Source organism: Ambystoma mexicanum, chromosome 9 (genome assembly GCF_040938575.1).
Source record: "Ambystoma mexicanum isolate Mex_15411 chromosome 9, UKY_AmexF1_1, whole genome shotgun sequence".
Lineage (NCBI taxonomy): Eukaryota > Metazoa > Chordata > Amphibia > Caudata > Ambystomatidae > Ambystoma > Ambystoma mexicanum.
Genome location: NC_090931.1, coordinates 144,071,151 through 144,098,793, shown reverse-complemented (window position 1 = coordinate 144,098,793; position 27,643 = coordinate 144,071,151). Strand labels below are relative to the sequence as shown.

General features: G+C 46.3%; 1 protein-coding gene across 2 annotated transcripts in view; it reads right to left on the bottom strand.

Moving 5' to 3' along the window:
• SORL1 (sortilin related receptor 1) overlaps positions 1 to 27,643 on the bottom strand; it is a 1,341,481-nt gene that overhangs the window by 1,217,005 nt on the left and 96,833 nt on the right. The window contains exons 1-2 of one of the 2 annotated variants that reach the window (XM_069614319.1): positions 26,144 to 26,252; positions 22,283 to 22,399 (exon numbers count right to left, since the gene is read on the bottom strand). In XM_069614319.1, coding sequence (XP_069470420.1) covers positions 22,283 to 22,372 — 90 coding nt within the window. In that variant the 5' untranslated portion in view covers positions 22,373 to 22,399; positions 26,144 to 26,252. Of the gene's footprint in view, positions 1 to 22,282; positions 22,400 to 26,143; positions 26,253 to 27,643 lie in introns of those variants that run through there. The other variant, XM_069614318.1, reaches the window with a different exon arrangement.

Below are 27,643 nucleotides of genomic sequence, written 5' to 3'. Positions count from 1 at the left end.
AGTCTAATAATATCCAAGACATCATCTAGTTCCATGTCCGTGGGGGATGCGGCGTCGGAATACAGGTCGTGGTAGGAATCAGAAAAGACTGAGTTTATTTCTGTCTGCGTGTGCGCAGTGGTGCCATCTGGTTTGCAAATGTGGCAGATAGGTGTTGGGGGGGGGGGGGTTTCCCTCTTATAGAGCCAAGTTTTCTGGGTTTGTCCGCCAGGGCATGGGTTTTCTCGGTGTGTTTGTCATAGCTCAATTTCCCCAGGGCTTCCCAGTGAGTTAGGCAGGTTTGTCTAAGTTCGATCTCCCTCTGCAGGTGTTCAGGGGTTTAGTCAGCCTTTGCCTCCAGGTCTCCCAGCTCTATTTCGGTGCGCTCAAGCAAGGTTATGATGGATCTTTGGGCACCTCCCACCGTTGCAATCATGTCCCCCCTCATGACCACCTTATATGCTTCCCATACCGTGCCTATACTCCTCACGCTATTCAGGTTTGACTGCCAATACTCCTCCATGCTTTCTTGAATGTGTTCCCGGAAAGCTGAGTCGAGTAGGGCTTCGCTCCTGAGCCTCGAGGTAGGCACCGGAAGGCCTGGGCGGGAGCACCTCCCAGGTGATCGCTATAGGGGAGTGGTCAGATAGTACCCTGGGCAGGTAGTATGCCTCCCCAAACGCGGCCTGTTGCTCTTGGCTCACAAATATATAATCCAATCTGGTGAGGAATGCATGCGGTGGGGAGTAGGAGTATTCCTGTTGTTCCGGGTGTTGTTCCCTCCATAGGTGTTGGAGTAGGAGCTGGTGTGATAGTAGAATTTTGGCAGGAGGGGATGGACGAGTGTGTTTGTCATCTGATCTGTCCTTACGGAGATCAACAGTGCAGTTGTGATCCCCCTCCCATATCATGGTGCAATCTCTAAGGGCTGAGCCGTGAGTATAGTGAGCGGAAGACGACTGTGGCATCATGATTGGGTGCGTAGGTGCTGATTAGGCATACTGCTTTTCCCTCAATGGTGCCATGTGCTAGCGCCATCCTTCCATCGTTGTCTGTTTTGGTGCCAACCAGCTTGATGGGGATTGTCGGGCTGATCCAGATCAGGACCCCTGTGGCATAGGAGGAATAAGAGGATCCCATTAGAGTTCCACGCCAGGTCTTGGCAATCGCTTCAAGTTTTTTGCGCTTAGGTGGGTCTCTTGGAGCATGGCAATCCCAACCTTGCATCTATTTAAGTATGCTTGTATGCAGCGTTGCTTGACGAAGCTGTTCATGCCTCGGACATTCCATGTCATAATTTTATCAGCCATGGGTGTCGGGTGGTTGAGCATCTGAGCGAGGTATCACTCGAGGCTGATTATTCGTTGATCTAATCTCAAAGGTTCCTAGTGGTCTTGGTGTTTCCCTTTTTAAGTCCCCAACTACGGTGCCAACTCCCGCATTCCCCCCCCATAACTTTAAACTCCCCAAACTAAAACAGGTCCAGCGAGGTTCCCCTCGTTACGACTGTCCCGTTTCCGCTCCGTTTGACCACACATGGTCTCCTGGGGCCCTACGGGCGGGTAAATATACACCGATAACTTCAGGGGGTAGAGGGGTGTTAGTCTTTGGTGTCGCTCTTCAAGGAATCCTTCCAGCTGCTCCGAGCTTCGGCCATTTTGTTCCCATATTCTACCGGTCAAGGGCCCTGCTTGCGGCCCTGTGCTATGGCTCACTGCGACCTCCGCCTTTTCACATCGGCATCCGGGATCTGTTCCCCGTCCATCCATTCCCGAGCCTCCGCAGGGGTGTCGAACAAAAGAGCCTTGTTGTTGTGCATCACCTTTAGTTTCGCCGGGTATAGGAGCATGTATCGCAGACCTGCCTTTTTCAATCTGGCTTTTGTGTACATGAATTGTGCTCTCTTCATCTGGACCTGGAAGGTGTAGTCCGGGTAGCTGGCTATTTTTGCAGAGCCTCTGTATCTGGCCCCCGGATCTGGAGAAAGCCAGGATGGTCTCAAGGTCCCTGTAATGAAGCACTTTTGCTATCATCAGTCTAGGCGGGGTGCCCGGGGGAAGTTTTCGTGAGGGATCGATGGGCTCTTTCGACCGTGAATCCCTGCAAGAGTTTTCCAGCTCCCATTTCCAGTAGCAAAAGGGTCTCTACATGGTTTGTGGGGTCTGATCCTTCGGTTCCCTCCAGCAAGCCCAAAAGTCGATATTTCGGCGTGCTCGCCTTCGGCCTCCTCGGCCCTGTCCTCTAGGTTCTTCACCCTCTGTTGCAGCATGTCGAGCACGTTTTAGGAGCTGTGTTTTAGCTTCAGTGTTTTCGCGCACCTGGACTTCCAATGTTTCAGTCCTGCTGGCCAGGGAGCGAACATCTTGTCGTAGTCGGCCTAGGTCTATAGCCACTGCGTCGATTTTATTTTCCATCGTTGTTTGGAACATTTTGATGGCTTCCAGGATCTGAGTGTTGCTTGGTTCAGTTGCCTCCTCAGAGGGGTCTGGCAGCGCCTTGGCAGGTGCCTGATTTGTGGTTTCTGTGGGCCCTCCAGCAGTGTAGGTGTCCATGGTGGTTGGCGCCGTTTGGCCCTCGCTCCTTTTACGGACATCACAGCCAGGTTGCAGCGGCATCTTGAGCCTGCTATGGGTTTCAGAGGCCGGGGGGTTTGTTCATTGGGGCGCCGCTTGCAAGCGTCCGAAGCAGGCCGCTCGGCTGTCTGCGCTTGTTCGTGCTGCGCCTGCCTTCAGCACTGCCTAGGTGTGGAGGGGGGGTCCGCTGGGGCGCTCACCTTCTCTGCTCGCCTCTTCCATTTCTCGCTCGCCACAGCCTCTCCCGCGCTTGTCCGCCCCCCTCGGAATGGGTTCTCTGGTGGCGACCCCCAAGGTCACCGCGCTCCTCTGCCACCAAGCGCTCTACAGTTGTTGCCTCTTCCGCCAGGGGTCTTCTGCCGGTCCGAATCTATGGTTGTTCTTTTTCAGCTCCCAGAACGGGGCAGTGCGCTCCCTCGTTCCGGACTCGTGGGCCTCAGGTCCGCTCGACTGGTCGCGGGCTGGGGCCGCTGCTCAGTTTCGGCGTGCGCAATGATACGCGGGCTACTGCCTGGGAGCCGCCAACTTGGGCGCGGTTTCACTGTGGTGCTTCGCGAGGTGTATCGGATCTTCCAAGGCGCTCTCGGTCACAAGACTCCGTCTGGGGCTTCCAGATGTCTTCTGCGACGGGTATGGTGGCTTACAAGTATTTAGGGCTTCTATAGTGCCCGAAAAGCAGCTTATCATGGGCACATCGCGCAGAGCTCACCCAAGACGCGTCCTCTTCACATGGCGGTTAGCCATGCCCCCCTGGTGCCTTCTTTTCCATTGTCGAGTAATTTAACTCAGCTAATTCTAAAGCACACAAAGCAAACGAAATTGGTACTATGCCTTTTTCCTGTACTTGTTCAAGCACTCTGCCTAACCCTACATTGCTGGTGTCAACTGCAATAATATTCTGAGGCAGTCGCACTGAAGATCTTGGGAGTTGGAGCCTCATTTATAACTCTTTTAAAGTTCTCAAGTTAAGTTTCACATCTTGTTTATTCAAAGGAGAGGTCAGTCAATAGTAAGCTACCAGCTTAGAGAGTCTGTTTTTTTATTAGTTTCAGTTGTCATTCTGGTGGGGAGTTCCAGAACAACACGGGAGACCCGCCCATAACAGCTTACTTACGGCTCAAGCACTGTATGCCGCAGCAGCGTGAGCAGGCAGAGTCAGAGGAGAGGATAATGGGGATTACAGGAAAGGGGAATCGGGGACGGGACTGCACTGAGGCTCATAGTAACTGAAAAGCCAGAATGGCCTTTCCCAGAGACTCTGGAGTCTTTGTAGAGAATGTCTTGGTGAGACAGTGGCCAGCTCACCATGATCAAAGCTCCACACAGCAGCCTTCCTCTCTGGCCTGAGCAGCAGGCCCGTTTTCTCACTTGGTTATGAAGGTCTGCCACTAGAAACAGTGGAGAGCCCTCCCCCACCCCCCAAACTAAGGTCTGGAACAAAAGGGACCTGGGGAAAGGTGTGTGGTGAAAGGCTCAATGGAGAATGGTGGGCCTGTGGGGTTGGAATGCCCTGTACTCGGACATACCTACTTTAGAATATGCCGGTACAGGGGGCGCCAAACATCAGGCCCTTTGACTCGAAAGCACAGAATTGCTAGCTTATTGGCGCTGTAAGAAGGGGGGCGTCTTTCAGTTGTAAATGCCCCATTGCACTGCCCGTTACCTAACAATTCGTAGAGCACTGCTGAGAACAAAGGGAACGTAATTATAAACATGGGCCCTCTGGTATGGAAGGCCCAGGGGCCATAGCTGGGAGGTAGGGTTGTTGTGGGTCCGGCCAGGGAATCAACTTTTACTTGCTTGCCCAATTAGCATGCCGGTGTCAGGGTGGGCATCCAGGCCCCCACTACAATGGGGACCCAGACTGCCGGGCGCACACTACGGAAGGGAGGTAGCATCATGTAGTCCGCGCCCCTGACACCTCTCATCAAAGGCCCCATCTCCCATCCGGACGGACGTGGAGACAAGAGGCCTTTGATGTTCAAAGCGGGGCTACCTTGCCCTCAGGACATTTTTGGCCTATAACTAGGGCAGGCAAGGTAGCCCCTCATTCCTTTCCTCTCCGCTACCCAGGCTCCAGCGCTGGACTCCGGGATCCAGCATCTGATAAATAAAACCTCCCTCCCACCCACTAAAATTCAGGAAGAACTACATAAGAAGGGGCCAGGTAGAAACACCATAGTACATAAAGCTTTTTTCAAATGGAGCAGGCAACAATATAAAAATCAGATATGTATCCACAAAGGCAAAACGCCTACTAAAAATAGACAAATAATAACCAAATTCAAATTGTCAAACTGGAGTCAACGCACGTTCGTGGGAACAGGAATCCAGACATTAAAACCCAAGCTCAAAGTAACCACCTCTATCAATAACGCCTCTCAAGGGGCCCAAACACAAGTGGATCATGAGCAAAGGGAATGCCGAAACATGCCTTCAAAGTAAAAGAAGGGCACTTGGCAGCAGGGGGAAAAGGCAGGATGCCCCCTTCCTCACCGTGAGGACTTGGGAGGGCAGATGCCCAAAACCAGATCAGGATGGATGCAAGTGGAAGCTCAAGAACCCACCTCTGAGGATGAAAAGTAAGAACGTCTCACTAGAGGCCATATCACAAGTGGATCAGTGAGCTAAAAGGATGCCTATACCCAGTGGAACAGGCTAAAAGGCCAAACCACCAAGGGCACAAGGGAAGGACAATACCCAACAACTGAAGACAAGCGGAGCCAAAGATCCAGAATCCACCTCAGAGGGTGCTTCAAAGCGTGGAAAAGCACACAACCGTGGATGAAAGGCGTATACCTCTCCAGCTTGCATGGGAAAAAACAGGAAAGAAGCAGCATGGAAGTCAAGTATAAAGTATATGAAGGTAAACAGGACACAGCTCACACGCTGGGTACATCCAATGTCACAAGCTTTTCGCAGGAAGGGCGGCAGGGATCAGCCTCGAGTTGGCCCTATGTGGGAGTAGGGTCCCCGCTCACCTGATCCCTCTGTTCCCCAAAATATATTGGTGTTATTTTTCTGATGTTTTTATGGTTGGTTTTCTTTTGCACCATGGCTTGTGTTACAATAAAGCTTGTGGCCAAAGTTTTTCCACCACATTACTATCATACCCGTCTTCCCTGTCACTTGGTCACCTGCATGCCCCCGACCTCCCTTCACCCACCCCCCCTCCCCCCCACTCCCACTAAAACACTTCCAGGCTTACGCGGTCTTAATTTTGCTTTTCGTCTTGCTCATAACGGCTACGAAATTCAGCATGTCCCACGCTAATGACATATCATTTCGGGGGCGGGGGGGGGGGGGTGTCAGCCGGAGCCCAATTAGCCCCAGTGGTGTTGCTTCTCGCTCCGCCAGATTCTCGGAGCATCCTTGGTCTGTGAGATCTAATCCTTCCACGAGGCCTGGATAGCCCTCTGGCAGCAGGGCTGCAGCACGCCCATCCTCTGCCAACATTCTCCGGCTGGTACCTGGCAAGGTTCCCCTGTGCCTGCCCCTTGCCGACTCCCGATCTGCCCGCCTGCAGCTGCGGGGACTGGGCGCGGGCGCAACTTTGCCGCAGTCACAAAAGGCTGGCATAGGAGATACTGTGATGCGTGTAAAGGCGTCACAAAGGGCTGCCCGTTGATGCAGCAACAGCGGCACTTTGAAATGTGCACCGCATCACAAGACCGGAGTAGAAAGAAAAGCGGTCGCTGATATTTAAATTAATCTTGTGCGCCTTTGGACGGACACTCCGATCGCACCAATCCGCTCTTCCCGCACGGCAAGCACGGCCTTTGGCAAGCCGGGACCCCCCCCCCCCCTCCGAAAGTCTACATCCCCAGCTGCGGCATGTGGGGCGCCGAGCTTTAGATGAGAGCAAGCCCCGGACCTCCTTTGTTATGCCACAGGCTGTTGTGAAAGCCTGGAGCCCACCCAACAGGGCCACGGAACGTGTGGCACAGGGGCAGGATTGCAAATACGGAGGGGGCGATAAACGCACACTGCGTGCGAGGGTACGCAGCACTACAGACACTGCATGCGGCCAGGAGTGGGGCCTTAACTCTAGGCGAGGGGGGTGCGCCTAAAAAGGGGAAAGGGCTGCCACTATTAGGGGTATGGCCTCTACTCACAATGTCCAAGCGGGTTAACTAAGGGTGCAGCCTGTTGGGATGTTGGACAGCAAGTAAGCAGTCATGTGACAAAGGTCATCATATGAAAATGCATTAAAAGCAGGGGGGTCAAGCCCTAAAAATTAAAGTAGGGGAATGTGACGTCGCCAGAAATTCACATATCAATGTGAAATGCGCACATTGGCTTTGCATGAAATTGCCCAGGACAAATGGCATTTTCCTTTCATAAAATAAACACACACACACACAAAAACACACCCACGAAAGGATATTTTCTTCTAATATTGGTTTTGAAAACGTTAAAAGGTGTGCAGGTCTTAAACTCCAAGAACCAATACAGATGTTTTCCCTCGGACTTGCAGTATAGAAATGGGCCATTTTACCTTTAGTTTGTTTTTCCTCATGTTATAGTGCAGTGGTGAAGTGTCCCGCCAACAAACCTGTGCTTTGATCCCCGTGGTCGGCTTTAATACATAAATTCACAGACGACATTCAATGTTGCTCATTTTAGCTGGGGGAACCGAGTCCACCCTCTGAAAAAAGTGGGTGGACTGCGTCCCACCGCGTGTACCCTCGACTTGAGCCCCGATTAAAAGAAACCAAGACAGAAGTCCCACAGTAACGTAAAGCCCTCGACTGCACCAGAGCCATACCAGGCGGTGTGGGGCCTTGATGGGGCTTTTGTCTCGGGCCTTAGGGTTAAGTGAGCACATATTAGATTTGGCTATTTATGTGGCACATACATAAATACATTGGCGTGCAGGTGGGACGGGTCTGTGATATGAGGAGGGACACCGCAGTGTTGTTCTGGTTGTTTACCCACCCATTGCCATGCTAATGATGGCAATCCCCACCAACTTGCATCCCCCACCCAAAACACATCCTCCTAAAATCACTTTATCAAGCACTAACATCAAATTCTGAGTCCAAAGTGCCTACAAGTGTTATTTTTCAAAGCAGTCACCTGAAGATGAAAGGGCTTCATTGGAGTTGTGAAAGCACTACTATTGCAATAAAAAAAAATCCTCAAGTGTGACTTGAACCACTTCATTTATAAGCACCGTGCGTGTCCTTCACTGGAGTCCGGATTATCGGAAACGCCTACTGTTTTGGCTCGCGTATAGCCATCACATAGGAATTTGCAAGGCACGGATACATGGCCACGTTCTCACAATTGTGCAACTGCAATCAATGTACAGTTAGTGCCATAACAGCAGTGCCTAGAAAAAGCTCATCATATAAACAAAAGCCCAAACTGTTGGCATTGCCAATGTTCATTTTTCTTTTGTTTTGGTGGGGTCGGGCTGTCTGGAGATGTAGAACTTTCCGTGTGCTGCCTCAGATTAATTTGTCGATTTCTTTTCAAGCTTGCTGGCCCATGAGCCAGCCGCCCTCTTGCAGGGTAATGCTCACTCTTTCAACGTAAGACTGCTGGGCCACAATTCAACTCCGCGAAGCTGCAAGCGCCAGCAGCACGCCAACCTGGGATCATGCTTTTAAATGAGTGGTCCCATTTTAATTTTAAAACGAAGCTGTTCGTTAAACCAATTGAAACCTGGATGCATTTTTTTTAAATGTTTGTAATCTTCTGAAATCTTATTTAACTGCGTGTACTTCCTGGCATCCGATAAGGTCATGCGTGGGCAGGATCTCAGATGGACAAGATGTTCCAGGTTTAATTGCCATCAGCAACGAGTGTATAGCCATCACTCGATTACCTGGCAGACCTCTCCCAGTGGTTATCTGTAATGACCAGGGGGTATAATACGTAGCCCAGGAGGACAGCGACAGGGGAAGGAGAGGGTAGAGCTCTTGTGGTTTCCATGTGACTAGCCATACAGGGTACTTTGGATGATCCCAGGATACAAACCACTGCGGGACGGAGTGCTCATAGGTGCAGAGAATGGTCAGACCGCAGATGGATGGACTTTTTCCAAAGCTGCATATAGTGCAGCAAGGATGAGGAAGCCGTAAGGGGGGGGTACCCCATTCCCAAGCGGATTTGACAGATTCGACCGAGCACCTTCAAAAACTAGGGGGGGGGGGGGGGTTCTTCTGGAGAGGGTCGGAATTGGCCAGTCTCAAGTGTGGACGGAAAAGCGCATGTTGCTAGAGAGTTATTGAAAGATGGTGAGATGAGTTTGAGCGCTGCCCAGAGAGCTAGTCGATGATGCTCGGGAGGAATAATGAAATCCTCCCTGAAGGCGGCTTAGGGACTTGAAGAGGTTGGTTATGTGCTTCATGGTCATTGGGTTCATGGCTGGGTCACGCAATGGTCGAGAACGAGCTCACTAAACGGAGAAATTACCCAGCAGAGATGGTAGCCTATGCCCGAGTTCTCCCTGGGCTCTCACGCACGAGGTCCCTCTATATAAAAATCAGACCCAGCAGCATGATTAACCCTTTGATTTATCAGTTCTTGAACAATCGCACGCTATCTGCTTCAGGATTGCCCTCCCAATCCAACGCCTGTCAAACATACGCAACTGACACCCTGGTGCTTGCATGACAATCCCAGGCATATAGTGGTGCTGCAATGCTCACCAGCTACTCATATGCTTTTAACCCTTAATGTCCTAGTGAAAGGGGACCACGGACCCCAAAAGCATCCAATAGGAGGCACCTCACCTGCTGCAACCGCACCTCAAGTAGATCCATCGCTTACACTCTTCATGCTATTCTGAAAACAATAGGTAAACCCGCATTTCCGGTGGGTTTTCATGAGCATGGAAGATTTGTCACATTTCATTGGTTTTCATGTTTGTTTACACTCTCCTATCCTTTCGGTCATACGGAGGGTTTTCCTTTTTGGTGGCATTAAAGTGTTGAGATTGTGACGGTAGGCTCCACCAGCAGGGGGAGCGGGGTTCCCTGTGAGGTGACTTCACCTCAGGTCTGCCGCGGGCCCCCCTTCTGGCAGAGAGAGTGTGAGAGCTCCCGTGGAGGATAAGTAGCCTGAAGGGGATCGGCAGGGGGAGTGAACGACGAGTCGAATGAGGAGAGGAGAGCAAGCCTGGCACGGAGGCAGGGGAGTTGCTAGGTCTAGAAAAGACCCGGGGCTACGCTGATGTCTGAACTGTTGGGACTGGGGGCTAGCTAGTCTTTTGGCTGTAGCTCCTGAGATTCTATCCGGGGCTACAACCAAAAGATCAGGGGCTATAGCCCCCTTAGCCCCCCCCCCTAGCAATGCCCCTGCACGGAGGGCATCCGGTCCTCAGTTCCAGTGATGGCCCCTTTCGCTAGGCCGTTCGCCTGGCGTTTGCCAGTCTCTCTCCCACCCGGGGTCGAGGGAGTGTGAGGGGCCCGTTGGTTAAGGGCACAATTGGTGGGTCTTTCCGCTGGGAAGACACTGCTACCTAGAGAGAGCGGGCAGCATTGCGCCAAGAACAATAGTCCGGTATGAGAGGGAAAACTTGTAACGGACCCCGAGACATGCGTGACCCACCAGCCGGAGTCCATGTGGGCCGTGTCGTGCCTTGACGGAGGAGAACATTCTCCTCTCGGGTTCCATCTGAGATGCGGGAGGTATGCGAGTTAAGGTACGCTCCAATTATACAGGGTTTGATCTGACTTTGAATACGCTGAAGTAAGGTGTTGTGGTGCCCTGAGGGGGACGGGCCACCCAGATGGTTGGATTCCTCACATTTCTCAGTTGGCCCCTGGTATAGTGGGGTATTGGTCCCGGATGTCAGGTGACATTTTGGCCCAAAGGGACTGACTTGACACTTGCGTTAGTCGTAATTTCCCCCGCTCTGGGCGCAGAACACAATATTTCCCTCTGTGATGGTTTATCCGAGGCACCCTGTCCGAATGTCGTGTGGAGGGGATACAGCCTGGTAACTAGACAGGGGAGTGTGACACACTGCGGAGGGAGTTTGGTATCTCCCAGTGGTAGTCGTCAACTACCTGTGAGAAGGGGTAGTGGGTCCATGCAAGATGAATATTTAGGTGTCAAAAGGTGAATGTGCACTTCCGCAGGGGATGTACTGAACATATGTGAATAATTATTTAGCAAAGGTGAAAGCGCCCTCTCTCATGTGACATACCTGAACTAGTTGAATGTTTATTTACCAAAGGTGAATGCGCACTTCCACAGGTGGTCTACTGGACCTATGTTAATATTTATTTACCAAAAGGTAAACGTGCACTTGTCATGTGACCTACATGGTATATTTGAATATGTAGTTGCCAAAGATGAATGCACTCTCAGGGGACATCTCGGAGTTATGTGAAGATTAATTGAACACAGGTGTGGGCCAAACTTCCCAGGTACTACTGTGTTAAATATATGAATAGTTATTCAGCAAATGGAAATGAATTGGGTCCCCAAGGGCCCCACAGGATCCACTGAGAAATCTAAAACAGAAAATGTGTGATTTATGTAAACTAAGTGATGAAATGTAAAACTGTTTAATATTGATACTGTTGTGGACTATTCAAGAGAGTCTCAGTTAGGAGCTCTGTAATTTAAGAGAGCTATGTTTAACAAGGGTTGGTTTGACTGAAACAAGGATATATAAAGGAAAGCGTTCCTTGCATGTTATAAGAAGGCAGACTGTCTATTTCATCAGGGGACCTGGTGTAGCCGCCTCACATATGGGTGAACCTCCCCTTGGCCTTTACTAAGGTCCATCCACTTTGCCCCCTGGGTACTCCTGGTATGCACATGTGTGCAGTGAGGTGTCAGACTCCTTTGCTCAGGTCTCCCACAGGTTGCAGCCCATTCCTACATATACAGAACTTAAGTAAACAAGGAAGAGGCACCTTACAAATACATCGAGTTAAACCAGAGCCCTACACTCATATTATCATCACAGCCTTATATTACCCGAAGCAGAGTGGCAAAGAACCAGCACTATGGGGACGCCCAATCACCACACACAGGGGGGGGGGTGCATAGGGGAAGTGAAAGTTCCATGCCTAGGAAGACAGCACTACACTTTATTTGAATCGCTCTATGAAAATGTTTTTAACATTTACACTGATGACATTCGTGGCTTGAAAACAATTACTAAAACGTTGATAATCAAAAAACATCAGAACTCAATGGCGCCTGGCAGAGCAAGGTTCAATATCACTTTAAGCAAACAAGAAAACTCGGGTGCTGACAGCGTGTGGGATAGGCAACTTGTGGGATAGGCAGCTTGTGGGATAGGCAGCTCGGCGTCTGGTACGACGTGCGGAAAATTATAAACAGATGCAGAGTCTTTGGACCCAAAACGCTCTATTTTTTAACGGAATGTCAGTCAAAACCGCGTGAGAAAAACATTAATCTCTTGGGCAACTGCCAACTTCCCAGAATTGTCAATATTTCCCATTTACAAAGAGCTGCATGTGTGCACAATAGGATGATATTAAATGACTGATAGTTTAGGCAATGCAACATATGAATCACGCCAAGGTGGCTGACTGTAGGGGAGCAGGAGACTCGGGTCCTAATCCTGGTTCCCCACTGCACTACACAATGAGATCCTGGATTAATGGCTTGACATCACTTGGTTCGGCGTCTTTATCAGCCATAAAGAAGTGCTTAGAAACAGAGTATGCTGTATATCAAACGCAGCTTTGAAAAATCATTTACACACAGTAACCAGGTACTTCCGAAATGCATGCATTAACAGCGGCAAAGCTATCTTTCATTTTTCTCCTCTACCACTAACGTTCCCATTACAGTCTTTCAGATCCACCAGAGCACATAGAGACCATGCCAATGGCAGCATGGCAGTAGCATGCGGTATAATTCCCCAAGAACAAAATACAAATGTTCTCCATTCGAAATTCCTTCAATCAGTCTTGGAGGGCCATTCAACCCATACCCTCAATTCCTCTATTTGCATATGCCATGGTCCACCAACAAACTGATGGCCTTCTAGGTGGTCATAGTAAGTATAAGAATAAAGTGAGGGATGGACAGGTTTGCTTCCTATAAACCAAGTTCTTCTGGGCCTCATCAAATTCATTGTTTTTTAGCTCATCTGTGCCACTACAGGAGATGGACCTTGTAAATAAACCTTGTGCCAGACGTCAAAGGGATCATCCCAAACCGATCCCTGATACACAGTAATACAGTTAAAGGAACGGCAAAAGTACATATAGATCGAGGCGCTATCTGTTAAACAAGCTTTTGAACCACACCTGGGCATAGCCCACCCTACTTAGAGGGGCTCAATGAGAAAACAACGTGATGGGTGGAAATGCTAGCGACAAGGCTCCCTAATCACCGTTTGCTCTGGTAGCCTTCCATTCCATAGTTATTATCTTATCTGCGCCGTTACACAGGAACGATCTAGACAGCTTGCTTAGGGGTGTGGTCAAGACCAATTCACAGATGCCCGAATACCTTCTTTAAAGTAAAAGACTAGCTAAAGAGAGTAAAAAATGCCCATAGGAATGGATTGTGGTTCAAAAGCATTGAATGATACATCTGTCAAACTTTTTCTCAAGATCTGCTTCTAGGGAAGCCATACAAGGACTTCATAAAACCCAGGTACTTGATTTATTTCACTACCGGCAGAATCCGTTTGGCGATTTTCCACTCGAAACTTACAATCTCTTTAATTGATTGATTATAAGACATTACGAAGGTCTTGCTGGGGTTAATAAATCAGACCATTTGAAAGTGCATAGTTTTCAAAAGCTGTGATCAAACGCTGAAGGCCTACTGGCGTGTGGTACATCAAAACCACATCATAAGCATAAGCCAACCCATTAATTCTAAGGGTACCAAATGAAGGAGCAACTAGACAATAAAATGTCAACTTACTCCAGAGATCCGCCAAGAAGAGTAAAAAAGCAGGGTGCGACAATGCATCCCTGCCTTATGCCCTTCTCAGTTTTAATTGGAGAGGAAAGATGGTCTCGTGAGTCCAGTCTCACTTTTATCACTGTGTTACTATACTATGCAAGTGGACGAGGCACGCTAAGAGACCCTTAGAAATGCCCCACTCTTATTTTACACCGGAGATTACCTCTTTTTATTGTATCGAAGGTGCTTGAAAAGTCTATCCACACTCCATAGATTGGAGGATTATTATGCCAATTTTGAACACTAGTCCTTTCAATGTCATGGGCAGAGCCTTCCGGTAGCCTATCTGGAATTTAGAGAATATTTGCCTGGACTGCCCAATCTTCTAATTTCTTCAGGATCATTCGAGAAGATTTTACTCTCGATGTCCATCAGAGCAATTTGGCGATAATTAGCAGGGTCCTCCTGGTCTCCTTTCTTGTATATGGGTATCACTATGACTTTGCTCCAGGAGTCTGGGCACTTCCTCATTTATATGTTGTTATTGAAGAGATTAAACAGGATAGAGGTGCAAAAGGCTAGTGAAGAGTCCAACATTTAATTTGTAAGACCATTAGGACCAGCTGCCCTAGATCTCGAGGAAGTATATATTAAGCCTTCGATCCCATCTTCGAAGTGAACATCCCACTTCACATGAGGTCCCAATCCACAGCTCAGTGAATTCTTTTCCTCAAAGATCCCAGATAGATACCCTCTCCACACTGATAAAGTGATCATATTTGATTGGACTGGAGAATGCTCCGGACACTGGGGATTAATAATTCCCCAGAAGTTTCGCGAGTTACATTCCGTCACTGCTTTCAACATAGATAAACCATCCTGACTGTTTCTCTCAAACTTTTGATTCCGAGACCAATTTCTATATTGGTGTCAAAGGGTCTTCTTTTCAAGAAGGAACACCTATAATTATAGACCTTCCCTAGCTAACAATCGGATATCACTTCGAAGTGCTTGCTTCCGATCTCTGGTCTCTAAACCGAAACTATGAACATGAGATTTGTGCATGGGGCCTAGTTTGGTCCCTAGTTTATCCAGGTTCCATAAAAGCTCAACAAAGGTCATAGGATTATATAGTTTATTTAAGGTCTTGGGTTCACAGCCTCTAATAAATCTTTGAGTTTGTGATTGAGGTCCTTCCCTCTATGTTTGAACCTAGCCAATCGATTCCCTGCCGAGTTTACTGATAGCATCGCAGCAGAGGACAGCTTGTACTGCCCTATTGTTGTAAACCTAAACTTTGCCGACAGGGGTATATGATCACTAGTGCCTATGTCCTCAAAAGACTTGCAGATAGTACTAAATAATCAGTGGTGGAAGACAATGACCCTTTTCTCCAAGTTTTCATAGGGGGAATATCCCCAATCATGTTACTATTGGCGAAGTTTAAATTCCCATCTTTGAAAAAAGTTTGCCCATTTTCCACCATTGACACAGGATCTTAGGTTATAAGCACCACAGGCACTCCCCCGCAGGCAGCAGGAGTTCAAATCTCTAGCAACCAATATGCAGTCTTCCAGAAAAGAAATCTAACAATCGTCAATATGTCTGCCAGATCCTCCAAGAAGCTTTCAAAGTAGGAATGGGCTGGGTGCCATTAGAGATTAATCAGAACCATCGATTTAAAGCAAAATAAGGGTTGGAGGGAAATCCTAACCTGTAAAAAATAAAATAAAAAAACATCTCTGCAATAGAAGTTGCTCATTACTTGTCACCCAATGATTACGAACCACAACCAGGAGATTCCCTGAAGGTCTTCCCCCATTTATGTTGGTTGCGGCTTGACTGTAGACAGTGAATCCATCCAATTTAAAGCACTCCCTCAATCATGTATCCTGTAGGAGAATCAGATTGTGGTCTTGGAAGATATACTTCCTCGTTGCCTCAGCTTTAAAAGAACTGGAGCCCTGTGTATTCCAACTAACAAATCTCAAATGTTCCCTAACTAAAGTAACTCCTCCAGACCATTCACATTCAGCTTCTGGAAGATCTCAGTGAGCATCTACGGAAGGATTGCCCAGTTCTCATTTATTTCGCCTTCCCGTCCCTTCCTCTCAGACCCTTCATCACCCCTATTTCTAGATCTTACTCAGCCATCCTGACTCTCTCTCTCCGATGAATACCCTCTTCCCTTCAGATGACCACAGGCAGACACATTATTTTGCTGCTGGAGACCTTGCAGCAGAATAGAAAAGACATGTAACCATAATTTTTAAAATTTCCTCCCACAATTAAGCATGGGCTAAGCAGCCATCTGAGATTTCATTACAACCTCAACTATATTCGTTGCATGGTCATACAGGAAACGTATACGTTCAATGTCATGGGAAGAGTGTAAGTAGAGGTCCGGAATGTGTCTTATTCCTAAAATGGTTGCCTGATTCAGGCTAGCTTAACCCTTAATCAGGTCGATTCTCTACAGCCATGCTGTTGGTAAAGAAAAGGGGCTTATTTCCTTCATTTGCTTTGTCTCATCACTTTTGACCGCCACCCCGTTCCAGTGTGGCACAAGCTGCTCCCCCGGCGGGGACAGGATTTCCCCGACCTCCCCGAATGTGACTTGCTCCTCATTTGGCCGTCTTAGGTAACGACTGTTAATTGCATCAGCCCTAATTAGAACTGGGCCCAGGCTCTTTTTGTTGGTCTTTTCCTGATCGTCCCTCCACTTGGCTATCTCTTTACGGAAGATTGGCACTAAGCGTAATCATTCGATCCGCACATCAATGGGATTTGCCATTTGTTGATCCACGCTGACTTTGTTGACACAGAGTTTGGACTGACTCATGTGATTGGAGTATTACACTTCCCGTGGAAGATCCAGCACCATCACTTGACTCTTATCAATCCGCTGAGTGAAAGATTGATTATGCAATTCTGGAGTCCCCCTATTAATGGCTTTATTTAAAAATTGTCGCAGAATGTTATCTAATTCAGGAGCCTTCAAGTCGTCTCTCCAGCTAAGTCTCCCGCTTGAATGAGACATCCAAACCCGCTCAGGGCTAGTGAGTTGATGGTGTCTCTGCAAGACTTAGGTTCACTTCAGTGCAGGTGTGTATAACCTTTGGCTCTCGATTTGCTTTGGACTACAACACCCATCAGTGCTAGACAGCACATTCAGTGGTGTGGCATCATGGGAGATTTAATCCAAACATCTGAAGAGTCTTTAGTGGAGTCCACAGTTTTCCATCTGTAAATACTTCGTTTTGACTAGATTTCATTTTAATGACTAGTACTTTAGACAAGTTACAATCAAATGAGTTTATATGCTACTCCGCATTGTCCAATGTTTTGCATTTTGTATTCAATTAATAAATGGGGCCTCTTAAGACACTATGAAGACAAAATCCAAGAGCCCTCTTGATGTCATCTTCAACATGTTGCATAAACAAATCACTCGCTGCAAATATAGGGGTAACACTTGGTATCATGAACGTGTGCCAGTCCCAGTTTCTACGTGGTTCAATGCCACAGGCTTACATCCCATATTTTAGTTACATTAGGTAGTTCTGCTTTCAATCTATTCCCATTCCTCAGTCACTGCACTTATTCCTCGGCGTCCAGGTAAGAGTAGTTTGCTAAAGTGACGTTGAATTTATACCAAAACGACATTGCACCGCTATGGCCAGTCACTGCATGAGGATAGGCCCTCCCATCCTCTTCATGTTCGTGCACCTAGACCTCACATTAGTCAGCTCACAGACACCGAGAGGCATGTGTGTATGGCTCCTGGTGGGCTGATTCCACCTCAATCATCCCTATTCCCTCATACCCATCGTGATCTACTTGTTCTCTTCACACAGCCAATTCTTGGCACCATCACTCCTGAAGTTGGCTTGGCAGTTCCAGATTAAGTTCCAGGGGTGTTGACAAGGTATGCATAAAACCATTGACTGGCAATCAAGTTACGTCTAGGCTACGCCCGAGCACATCTTGTATCCATCACACAGCATTGCTTGGAGTATGTTTTAATACCACAAGTACAAGAATGTGCCACCACTAGAATCATCTTTATCACCACATACCTTTTCATTCTGAGCAGCACTCTCACTTGGTCAATTTCCAATGACTATACATTGGCCCCTACTATTTCAATTACACACGCTCCTCTCCCTCAACCCCTTTGCATCCTTTCAATTGCAGTCAGTTTCATATTACTCCTACTTTTCCACCCTCCCCCCATATTTTTCTTTTTTCCTTTCCTCCACAGACCAAACTCAGACTACCCTTGGCTCCACTTGCAATGTCCCCAGGGGACAACTGCAAAGGCTAGCGGAAAGAAGGTGGCTCCTGTGGCAGCAGAAGCTTCGGATCTTTGCCATATTCACATCCAGATCCGAAATATAGAAGTAATATAGGGCAGGGGCCATGGCACAGCCCTGCTTAACACCTCTAGATGGTCGGGATTTCTTCACTCAATTCACCAGCTACTGAGAGACTAATCTGAGGGATGTTTTAGTATGAAGGCCTTCAATTTGCTCTAATAGGTCTTCTGGGCAGTTTTTCACTCTCGGTTCAGCCCATAGTTGATCTCTGCTAATGCTATCGAAAGCTTTTGTGAAATCTACAAATAGCGAGATGTATTTTGAAGTTGGAATTCAAGACTTTGGCTTTTAGCATCGAGATGATGAAGGCAGGGGGGACCGTCCCTAGGCCCTTTACGAATCCTGCTTGAAATGGATCCTGTAAACGGTCTGCTCAAGCCATTTAATCAGTCTCTTCAGTAATAGGGATGCGTGTACTTTCTCCATTACATCAAGGAGGGCTATGGGCCTATAATTAGATGGATCCGCCCTCCCTGTGCTTTTAAAGATTGCAATTATATTGGCTGTCTTCCATCTTCTCCCTTAACACCAGAGTCCCCAGTGTGTGTTGGATACATGGGGGGCTGAACAAAATAATAATATATAGGGGTTTTACATGTGTGTGGTTTGGCTGCTGACATCACCTTCATGTCAGAAACACTGAACCAATGGTGTTGCATCTCTTGTTACAGATAGCAACGTAAAAGGGCTGAGAACCTTACCTGCAAGTGACGAACCAGCCGTTAGAGGGCCAACCTGAGCAATACAGCGCACAGCGAAAGCGAAAGCTACCCTGTGGTGTAGAGCCAATGCATCCGTGGTGGGTGGCGAGATCTTAGAGCCCGAGGAACACTGCAGAGTCCAAGAGCGAGGTAAGTCCCAGGTACACAGGTCTCTGGCAGAGAGAGAGCGAACTGCCACAGACGCTGCACACTGGCATGCACCAATCACAAAGCCCAGACTAAGAAACAGTGCGGTGGAATCGATTATGCGAGAAGAGCACTACCGGGGCAGCCGCCTCCCCCGAAGGTGGTCACGGAAACATGGCCAACACAGAGAAGGAGGAGGATGGCAGAGTTCTGAGGCTACCAAAGACATAAGAGAAATAGAAACACTCTGAAGTGGTGAACCTGAAACCAAGACTTCACAAGGTGCTAACCGAGAGAAAACGAAACACTTGGGAGGGGTGAAAAAGAAACCAATTCCCCACGAGGGGGTACCAGAGACCTAAGAGAAATAGAAACACCTGGGAGGGGTAAACTTGAAAGCAAGACCCTGCATGGGGTTAAGAGCCACCAGAGAATCAAAAGGTCTGAAGTAGCAGAAAGCTCAGTCCGGGTCCAGAAACCAAGCCTCTCGCAAAGAGTGGAAAACACATTAAATTAAAACTGCCAGAAGGCCCCTTCTGGACTAAGAAAATCCTTTATTTCAAAGGAACTCAAGCACCCAGGAGGGGTGAGCAGGAGATAGCAGTTACAAAATTGGATGGTTTACAAATTCAAGTCCCGTATTTAAGGAACAAATACTCAAAGTTAAGTAAAACTTTTGTGAGGGTGTCAGAAGTCCCCCTTCCATATAGAAACTCACAGAACCTGAGCCAAGGTCTGAAATACCAAGAGGAGAATTTGAGAGACAAGCACCAACCAGCTTAAACCAAGAAGCAGGGGTGTGTTTGAAAACGCATCTGCAGGCCAAGTTAGTTTTCCTTATAGTTAGTGGTAGGGTCAGTCAGAGGGCAAGGTTTATTTTTGGAAGATGTCCTGACGACCAACGGATTATTTTTTAGAACAGGGTACCTATATCACAGAACTAGGAATACACAAGGTATTTTCTTTACCTTAATAAAACGGACACCTTGAAACATGTCTTTGTGACTGTCTCCTATGTCTGACTTGACAAATTGCTGAGAGTTTATTCCTTGTTCCAAATAAAGCAAGGCATCTTTTTTTCTCCCGCTCCACCAATAAGACCACCATGCTCTAACCGGAGGTCAGAAGAACCGTGTTCCATCTACTTAGAGTTGTTGAAGATGGTACTGGCTTTGCTCCTTTTCTTCCTGTACTCTTTGAGATGGGGATTCAAGGCCACATGACTTAAGCATCAATCCTGAGTATTTAAGCTTGCAATGTCTGCTACCGACTCAATGGGAGGCTTTAAGCATAGCGTTATAACGGGATTCAATTACATTGGTCTGAGAGAAGACAAACTGTAAACTGAACTTAGTGACTCCTAGTTGAGACCGATTCCTGATCTTGAATTTTTCACCTTAAAGGTTACAAAAAGAACCTTAAAGGTTACAAAAAGAGACCAGAAGCTATGGGGGAATTGTCTATGGTGGATAACCACCTCTTAAGCAAAAAGGAACGAAGTGTGGGGCTCAGGCATATTTGAAATGTAGAAGCCTCAACCACCTTGTATTCCTTTATACAGCATGCCTGTTCGTAACTAGGCAGTGCTTTATCCGATGCCTTTGCTGATGCTGTGTTGGACAAAGAAGCATGAATATTGTGTCCTACTAAACAGAAGAGTGCTTGTGTGAGGGCACAAGTTGATCATTTACCCGACATTGCGCATAAAGGACAGTTCATGTCCTCAATTGATCAAGACTTAGACTAGTGGGTAGTGCTCAAATTATAACATTCATTCCACAGAGGCCTACATTTTCTCGTCACAATTTGGTGTCCATTCTTCCTAGGACAAGACTTGCCCAACCTCTTTTTACTGCTTGGTACAAGAGAGAGAGAAGAGAGTGTTCTATGTTCTTTCATCGCCTGTCATTATTACAACTGCAAATTAAACGTGTATTAAAATTACGAAAAAGGTAATCACATTTCTTTTTGGGGGCTTCCCCTCCCAACAGACCCCCACCCTCTGCCACCTATTTTTTACTATTCTATTCACTAACCCCCCCAACCCTTATTTGACCTTTCCCGCCCCCCCACCCCTCGCAAAATGTTCGAATCCCTATTTCGTAATTTAATACATGTTTAAATAGCAGTCGTGATAATGGCAGGCGATGAAACGACATGGTACCGGGAGAGTCACTTTAATGAAGGATTGGATCGTTTTCTTCAGTGTTTGCCACAGCCTCATTTGTTTGGGACTGTGAAAAGGAGAGGGAGACTCGCTGAAATGAAGAATACCAGTAAGTAACCGGAGCATCATAGAATCCTTTGTAGGTGACACTACATTTTGTTTAGGGGAGGCACAGCAAGGGGTAAGAAAATGAGGTCAAAGCTTTTAGTTGTAGATTAGATTTTAAAATGGGTGATGAAACGAAAAGCTATTTTTCCTGTAGGTCTGAACAGGGGGACTAGCTTTGTTAAAAGATAGCTAGGTAGATAAATATTTGAACAAACAACCTTAAAACTATATTGAGAATCAGAAAATGAAGTAGAGCATACACAAAAACAGTATCGCTTTAAAAAGTATTGGTAACAAAAATACCCCACTAAACGTTCAGGATATCATGACCATCCCAAACGTAAACTAAGCGCTCAAGTTGAGGACAGAACCGATTTCCAGGATTTTTTTCTTTTTCTTTAATACAACAGTAAGTGCAGAACCATTTCACCAGGAAACATTGAAGGGTGCGACAGGGGAGAATCATTGGTTGAGATGTCAAGCCATCATGGGGACCACATGCCTGAAATGTCGACGATGTGGCGGGTTAGAGGAGTGGAGAGGTAGGGGTGGAATTTTTAGGAACATTTTCACATTTAGTATGGATAAAAACAGGATCTAAAAGCAATTTTCTAAAAACATTTTTTAAATCTGCATCAGCATTTGACGAAAGCCAACTTTACCAAGCCGTAACCCAAAGTAATTGGCACAATTTGGGCTGAACTTCATATGAATATTTCTTGAAGCCTTCATTTGGAACGCTAGCAGGGTCACAGCTCCTACATAAACATGCCTGGTTTGCATTCAACAATAGTTATAAGGAAATATTAGCAGGATTTCCGCAAAACAATATTTGTAGGTTATGCCACCCTGCGCTTAGCTGTAGGTAGACTGGATAACAAGGAAATCGGCAACGTCGCACATGTGGATACTTCTGGAACACCGAGGGATGGAGTTGTGTAATGAATAGCTGAAGAGCACCTGTGACTGCTCAAGCTTCTATGGGTTTTTTGAAACAATACTGTTGGGAGTAATCCCTAGGCCAGTCTTGGCAGTCGTTAAACACAACCTTCTAAATACTAATAGAACTGTGACAGCAGATCCACCCAAACAATAGCAGGAATATTGACGTACTGTAGAAGGGTGAAATTAAATAGTGTGTGTTGCTAAAGGAGGATCGAATCTAAACCTAAATACAAGTTTAGAACTCTGCATTAAAGTGCTTTTCCTTTTTTGGTATGGTCGCCTTTATTTAAGAGATTCAAAAAGTAAACACTTACTTTCAATTACTGGGCAATCTGAAAGGGGCACAGCCAAATAGCCAAAGGAAATTAACCTCCCGGCCCCCCTTTCATTTTTCTTCAAAGTAAAAATAGGTGTTGCACTTACATTACTGCTTTTGGGTCCAACCAAGGCCAGACTGTCCCTGGCTAGTGCTACAATCACGTTGCTCTTCTCTCCGGCCCAGTGAACCACCATTTGATTGTGGGAATCATTCAGACTAACCTGTAAAAGAAGAAGACAATAAAGAGGAGTCTAAGAACTTATCCAAGTATTATTCTTCATTGTCAAACCATGTTTCCTCATTGGTGGATGAGACGAGCAATTAAGAGTTCGATTTCTAGGGCCCTAAATGCCAAGGCATCAGGAGAAAGGCAGGAAAAACTGCATCACAAGGAAATGAAGGTCAGACTTGTAATGCAGTGCTCGGTTTAGCTGAACAATCGTCATCAGTACAGCTGGATTGGGGCCTTGGAAAATGTTGCTCATTAGAAACAGTGTATTGGATAACTGCCAGGAATACGTGTGCGAACTTGACAGAAATAACTGATCATTCACTACTCAGATTTGGGCATCGTAGTTCAAGTTATTCAAATTTCATCTGCATATGTGGGCTGCAACGGGGAAATATATTTATTTAGAAGGAGGTCTTGCAGCCTGGGGCACAGATGAAGTAATTATAGTCCGAGTAGAATATTTTACATCATGATGTCTTCTACGATCAAATGCAACGAGTAATCCAGTCTCCATTTTATAATTATGTCTTCTGATAAGCAGCCAGTAGTACATAGATAAATTTGATCAACTAGCGTTTGCTGGATTTAGTTTAATAAAATGTAGAGTTAGCCTAAAACGTGATCCTAAGTGAACATGTTTTGTATTTAAGAATTTTAATAAATTTGCTTGTTTCAACTGTCATTATTCCTGCCCCCCATGAGATTACATCAGCTCTGTGGGTTGCCTTTTTTCCCTCGATGTTGTCTTGTTTCATCTAAGTCATAGCTTTCTTTTGACTGGGGTTTTCTGGATCCAAGTCAACACAGCCAACATTGCTTTCTAAGACTGACCAGTTCCTGTCTCCCAATGAAACAAAAATATAAGACCTTATAAATAATGATTAAGGTTTTTGTTGCAGTGCCCTACACAGACCATGCACGTACCATCTTTAGCACGCCCATTCTGTACTGGTGGTGTGCATTAGAGCCACACTACACAATCCTTTATGCAAACATGCCCTTTCATCAGAGAGCATCCGTTTGCAGGAGAATTATATATTTCAAAGCATATGCAAATAAAGTGAGGTATAGCACAACCCCAACCAGATGTTCTAAAGACCACGTCCCAACCTCCTGACCCAATGGTGCATTCTCAGATGTAGAGTGGCGCCTTGCACTGATATTTCGACATGCTACGGAAAACGAGCAGTGTGCATGTGTAAGGCAGTATGGATCCCTTCGCAAAAGAGAAGGAATAACTCTTCAAAAGGTGACTTTAAACCCTAGGAGTCGCTTGCTTGATGCAATGGACATGGGGGATAAAATTCCTATTCAGTAACCAGAGTTTTTTTTTGGCAAACATGTTTTCCAAAATTACTACACAGACAGACATTATATATTTCCCTAAAAATTAAGCCTTTTAAAAGTCTGGCAAGCAAAGTTATACATGGAGCAACATTTTATATAAGCAGCTAAAAAAAGGGGGAATTGACTTTGGCGTGCCAAGTGCACTTTGTGAAGACGCTGTTATGCTTTCTAAGAACCCATCAATCTAGCAACAAGCAACTAAGGAGAACTGTAGGGGGTGGGGAGGGGGGGTGTGTTACGATTGGTTTCTTGTTAATCTATGTTTAAACATGCATTGTACTGTTGTAATACATGCACGAAAATTAATAAAACTTCATTTTCCAAAAAAAAAAAAGGGGGGGAATTAAAGTGTAAAAATGAATTTAAACCAACAAAAACTTGTAGACCATGTCAACTGTGTGTGTTGTAAGCTTAAATCAATGGGTCTTCCATGCCAAATCCACCACAATAACCCATGCTGCCCATACATTTCTTAAGAGCTTCTTTTCCACTTCCTTTGCGTCACACAGAAAATATCCCTGCCCTAAGAGTTGGCAGAGTTGTTCCCTTCTGCCGTGTTCCCCAGATTCTATCCTGGGTCATTCCGACAGTGCCTACACTAATAGTGTGTCCTCTCCGGTGATTGGCTTCAGGTCTGGTAAAGAGATGACCAGAGGAACTTTGCTACAAACGGGTGCAGCAGGCTGGCTCACGCAAATAGAGAACACATAGGTCAAGTGGGGAGCACCAAGTATGGCGTCCAAAAACATTTTTGTACGAGATGTACTCTTTAATACAAGGCTGGACATGTTTGAAAGGCTCTGCATTGCACGCCATCAGTCCAGAAATGCACGTGCTTGCTACACGCACTCATCTGCAATTCCATGAGCAGAACTAGATAACGGGGCATCTACCACCCATTTTGCTAATCGCACCCATGTGGGAATATATTTAGCAGAACTACCTACCAGCGATCCATCTAGTAGAACTACCAACCCAATCACTAATTGCACTTATGAACTTGATCATTGCTCTGCAAATATGCACTACGCCATTAGTCCAGGAAATGCCCTTGCTTGCTAATCCTACACATCTGGAAATCCCTGAGCAGAACAATGTACCAAGGACCGTCGAGCACTTATTTTTGGCTAATCCCAACTATCTGGGAATGTATTTAGCAGAACTACCTATTAGGGAACCCATCTAGGAGAACTACCAACCGAGGAAGTCTCTCGAGTTGGAACAGATCTACCTGTCACCACCCGTCAGTCTTCCCCAAAGCAATTTGATCCAACAAGACACAGGGAGGACCATAGCCTAACAGCCCGAACCCAAAGGGAGATACCACCACCTAGATAGGAACTCGAAGCTCAACAGGAACAGGGTCCCCCTGAAAAGCACACAGACACTCAAACACACCATTATGCCAACTCTTTCCTCTGCACCAACAAACCATACAATGCAGCTATATCCCTCGATTAATTCAGCCTAGCTGCTCACACACTTATACACCTTCACGACCACCTCAACAGTCTTTAGAACACAGCTATACCCATCAAAATTGGTCTAGCTGCACACAATCGCATTCACAAACCCCAGCGCCGCCAGAAAGCAGATACCAAGTCCATTAGCCTTGCTGCACACATTCTACTGATCTCATACAACCACCACACCTAGCACTAAAATGCAGCTACACACCATTATTCCACAATAGATGCACACATACCAAGTGCACCCAGGCACGTTTTACTACATTACTCTCTCCACTGAACAGGACTGCGATACCCAAGGGCGTTCAACCCATAGCGCTTTGGAATCATACCTTTGGTAAAAAAAGCACTATACAAATGCAGAATAAACATAGCATAACTTGTTTGTAGTAACTCCTTGATAGACAGAGGTGGAAGGTTTAAAGGGGCTTCACCAAATCAGGAGATCTATGGATGGAAAAAAAAACACAACACACACCACACACCACATTATTTGAACAAGATGATCAAGAGCCAAATAGAAATTGTAGGTGCTTTCTCAAATCTTTCATTAATACAACCCTTTCTCGTGACTATGGTAACTTAATGTTAACTATAACATGATTAAGATGGATCTCCCAATTAAGCAAAGTGTAGCCTGCAGCCCATCCCCTATGGTCCTGTACATGGGTACGTTCGCACACCAAGCTGTGAAGCAACAGAGCGCCGTACAACATGGCGACACACTTACATGATACAATTAGTATACAGTTTTAAGGGCACACTTGGAAAGGAATTGAACAACGGGGGCACACAGGGTTGCAGACGGGGGATTACATCTTAGGGAAGGAAAGCCAGACCCAGTCTCAGTTTGTTGGTGGATGCAAAACGGTGCTCCCGTTGAAGCTTCAATTCCTATACATGTCGCACAGTTTTACCTCACAAACTCATCTGTTGAGTCCCTTCAGTATACATCAGAAATTAGATAGGAGACACCTTGCGCTCGATCACTCCACAGAGCAAATGGCAGTATGCTACACTTTGTAGGGTGTATTTATGCGGAACTTCTACAGCAAATTCCAGTAAACAAGTCTCGGTTTCCTTATTCAAAGCAGGGATACATGTCCACCTTCCACGTACAGGCCACCCAATAGAACATCTAAAAGAACCTACCTGCCAAATTCGTCACTGAATATAAAACCCAAATTTACTGGTATGCCTATAAATAACAAAGAACAAACTTGCGCAATCTTGTGACATTTCTTGTGCAGCATGAGCAGAAACGTCAGTGCACACTGTTGAAAATAAGGAAGTCGTAAACCAACAGAGCAACTGTTTGCAGCAATTAAGTAGGAAAAAATGCAAACATGCACCGATAACCAAGCAGTATAAAAACCGGTTTTGCAGAATACCAGAGCTCACACTGAATAAACGTGGGGGTTGGATCGACCTTCTCATCATGTGACTGAACTAAAGTTAGGTCCGGGTTTAATTTATTCACTGTAATCGCAAATGCAGACCTCTACAAATCGCTGAACTGAGCCTTATCCACAACCATGTCCCCAAAAACGACAGTCCTGCTCCATGCAGCCAATTCCCCACCTCCTCTGTACCCACTGCAAACCGTGACACAGTTTGTTAAAGCCACTATGCGGTCTTGTTACAGGATGTGTGAGCGAAACAAAGCGTCCATAAAAATGCAAGAACTAAACGGCTTTGCACTGAACTCACCTTATGGGATGTTACTTTAGTCTATATTGCAATAGCCCAAAAACCAACAGATGCAATTTCAGTGTGTAACGGTTTATTGAGAAGCCACCATCAACACGGAGTCCCTTCCCTCCCCACTCAAGTGGTTATTCAACAAACTGTTTAACAGACTTTTTGTTAGCCCCATCTCAGACATATTATGCCCCTTGGATCCCTCTCCCCGAGCTAATAATTAACCAAGAACCAGGCCGGTGTATGGGAAATATATGGGTATTTATTTAATTTAACAGTAATAGAAATTAGCACACAAATATCGAAAACACCACTTTATCCGTGGCACAACACAATCAACTTCTCTCAGCATAAATACATCACAAAAGTGAGTTAAAAAGAACGCAATCACAATTGTACACTTTCTGCTAATTTCACTTCATGAAATAATGACACTGATCAATAATATAATTTCGCCCAAACCTTTGGTTTAAAACAAACACAGGGTGATTTATTGCTTTGTTTTTCAGCCCCCCCCCCCTTGCTTTGGTCTATGTTGGGAAATCAGACAGAAAAATTGGAATGCTTTGGGGAATTTTGGATTCCAAACCCCCCTTACTGAAAGGCCTGTGTTGGGGAAGCTGGATAAAAAAGGTTGGGCTGATTTAAGAACGAAGACACCCCTATTCCTTAAAGACGTCTGGGTCAGCTGGACAACAAGGATTAGCCAATTAAAT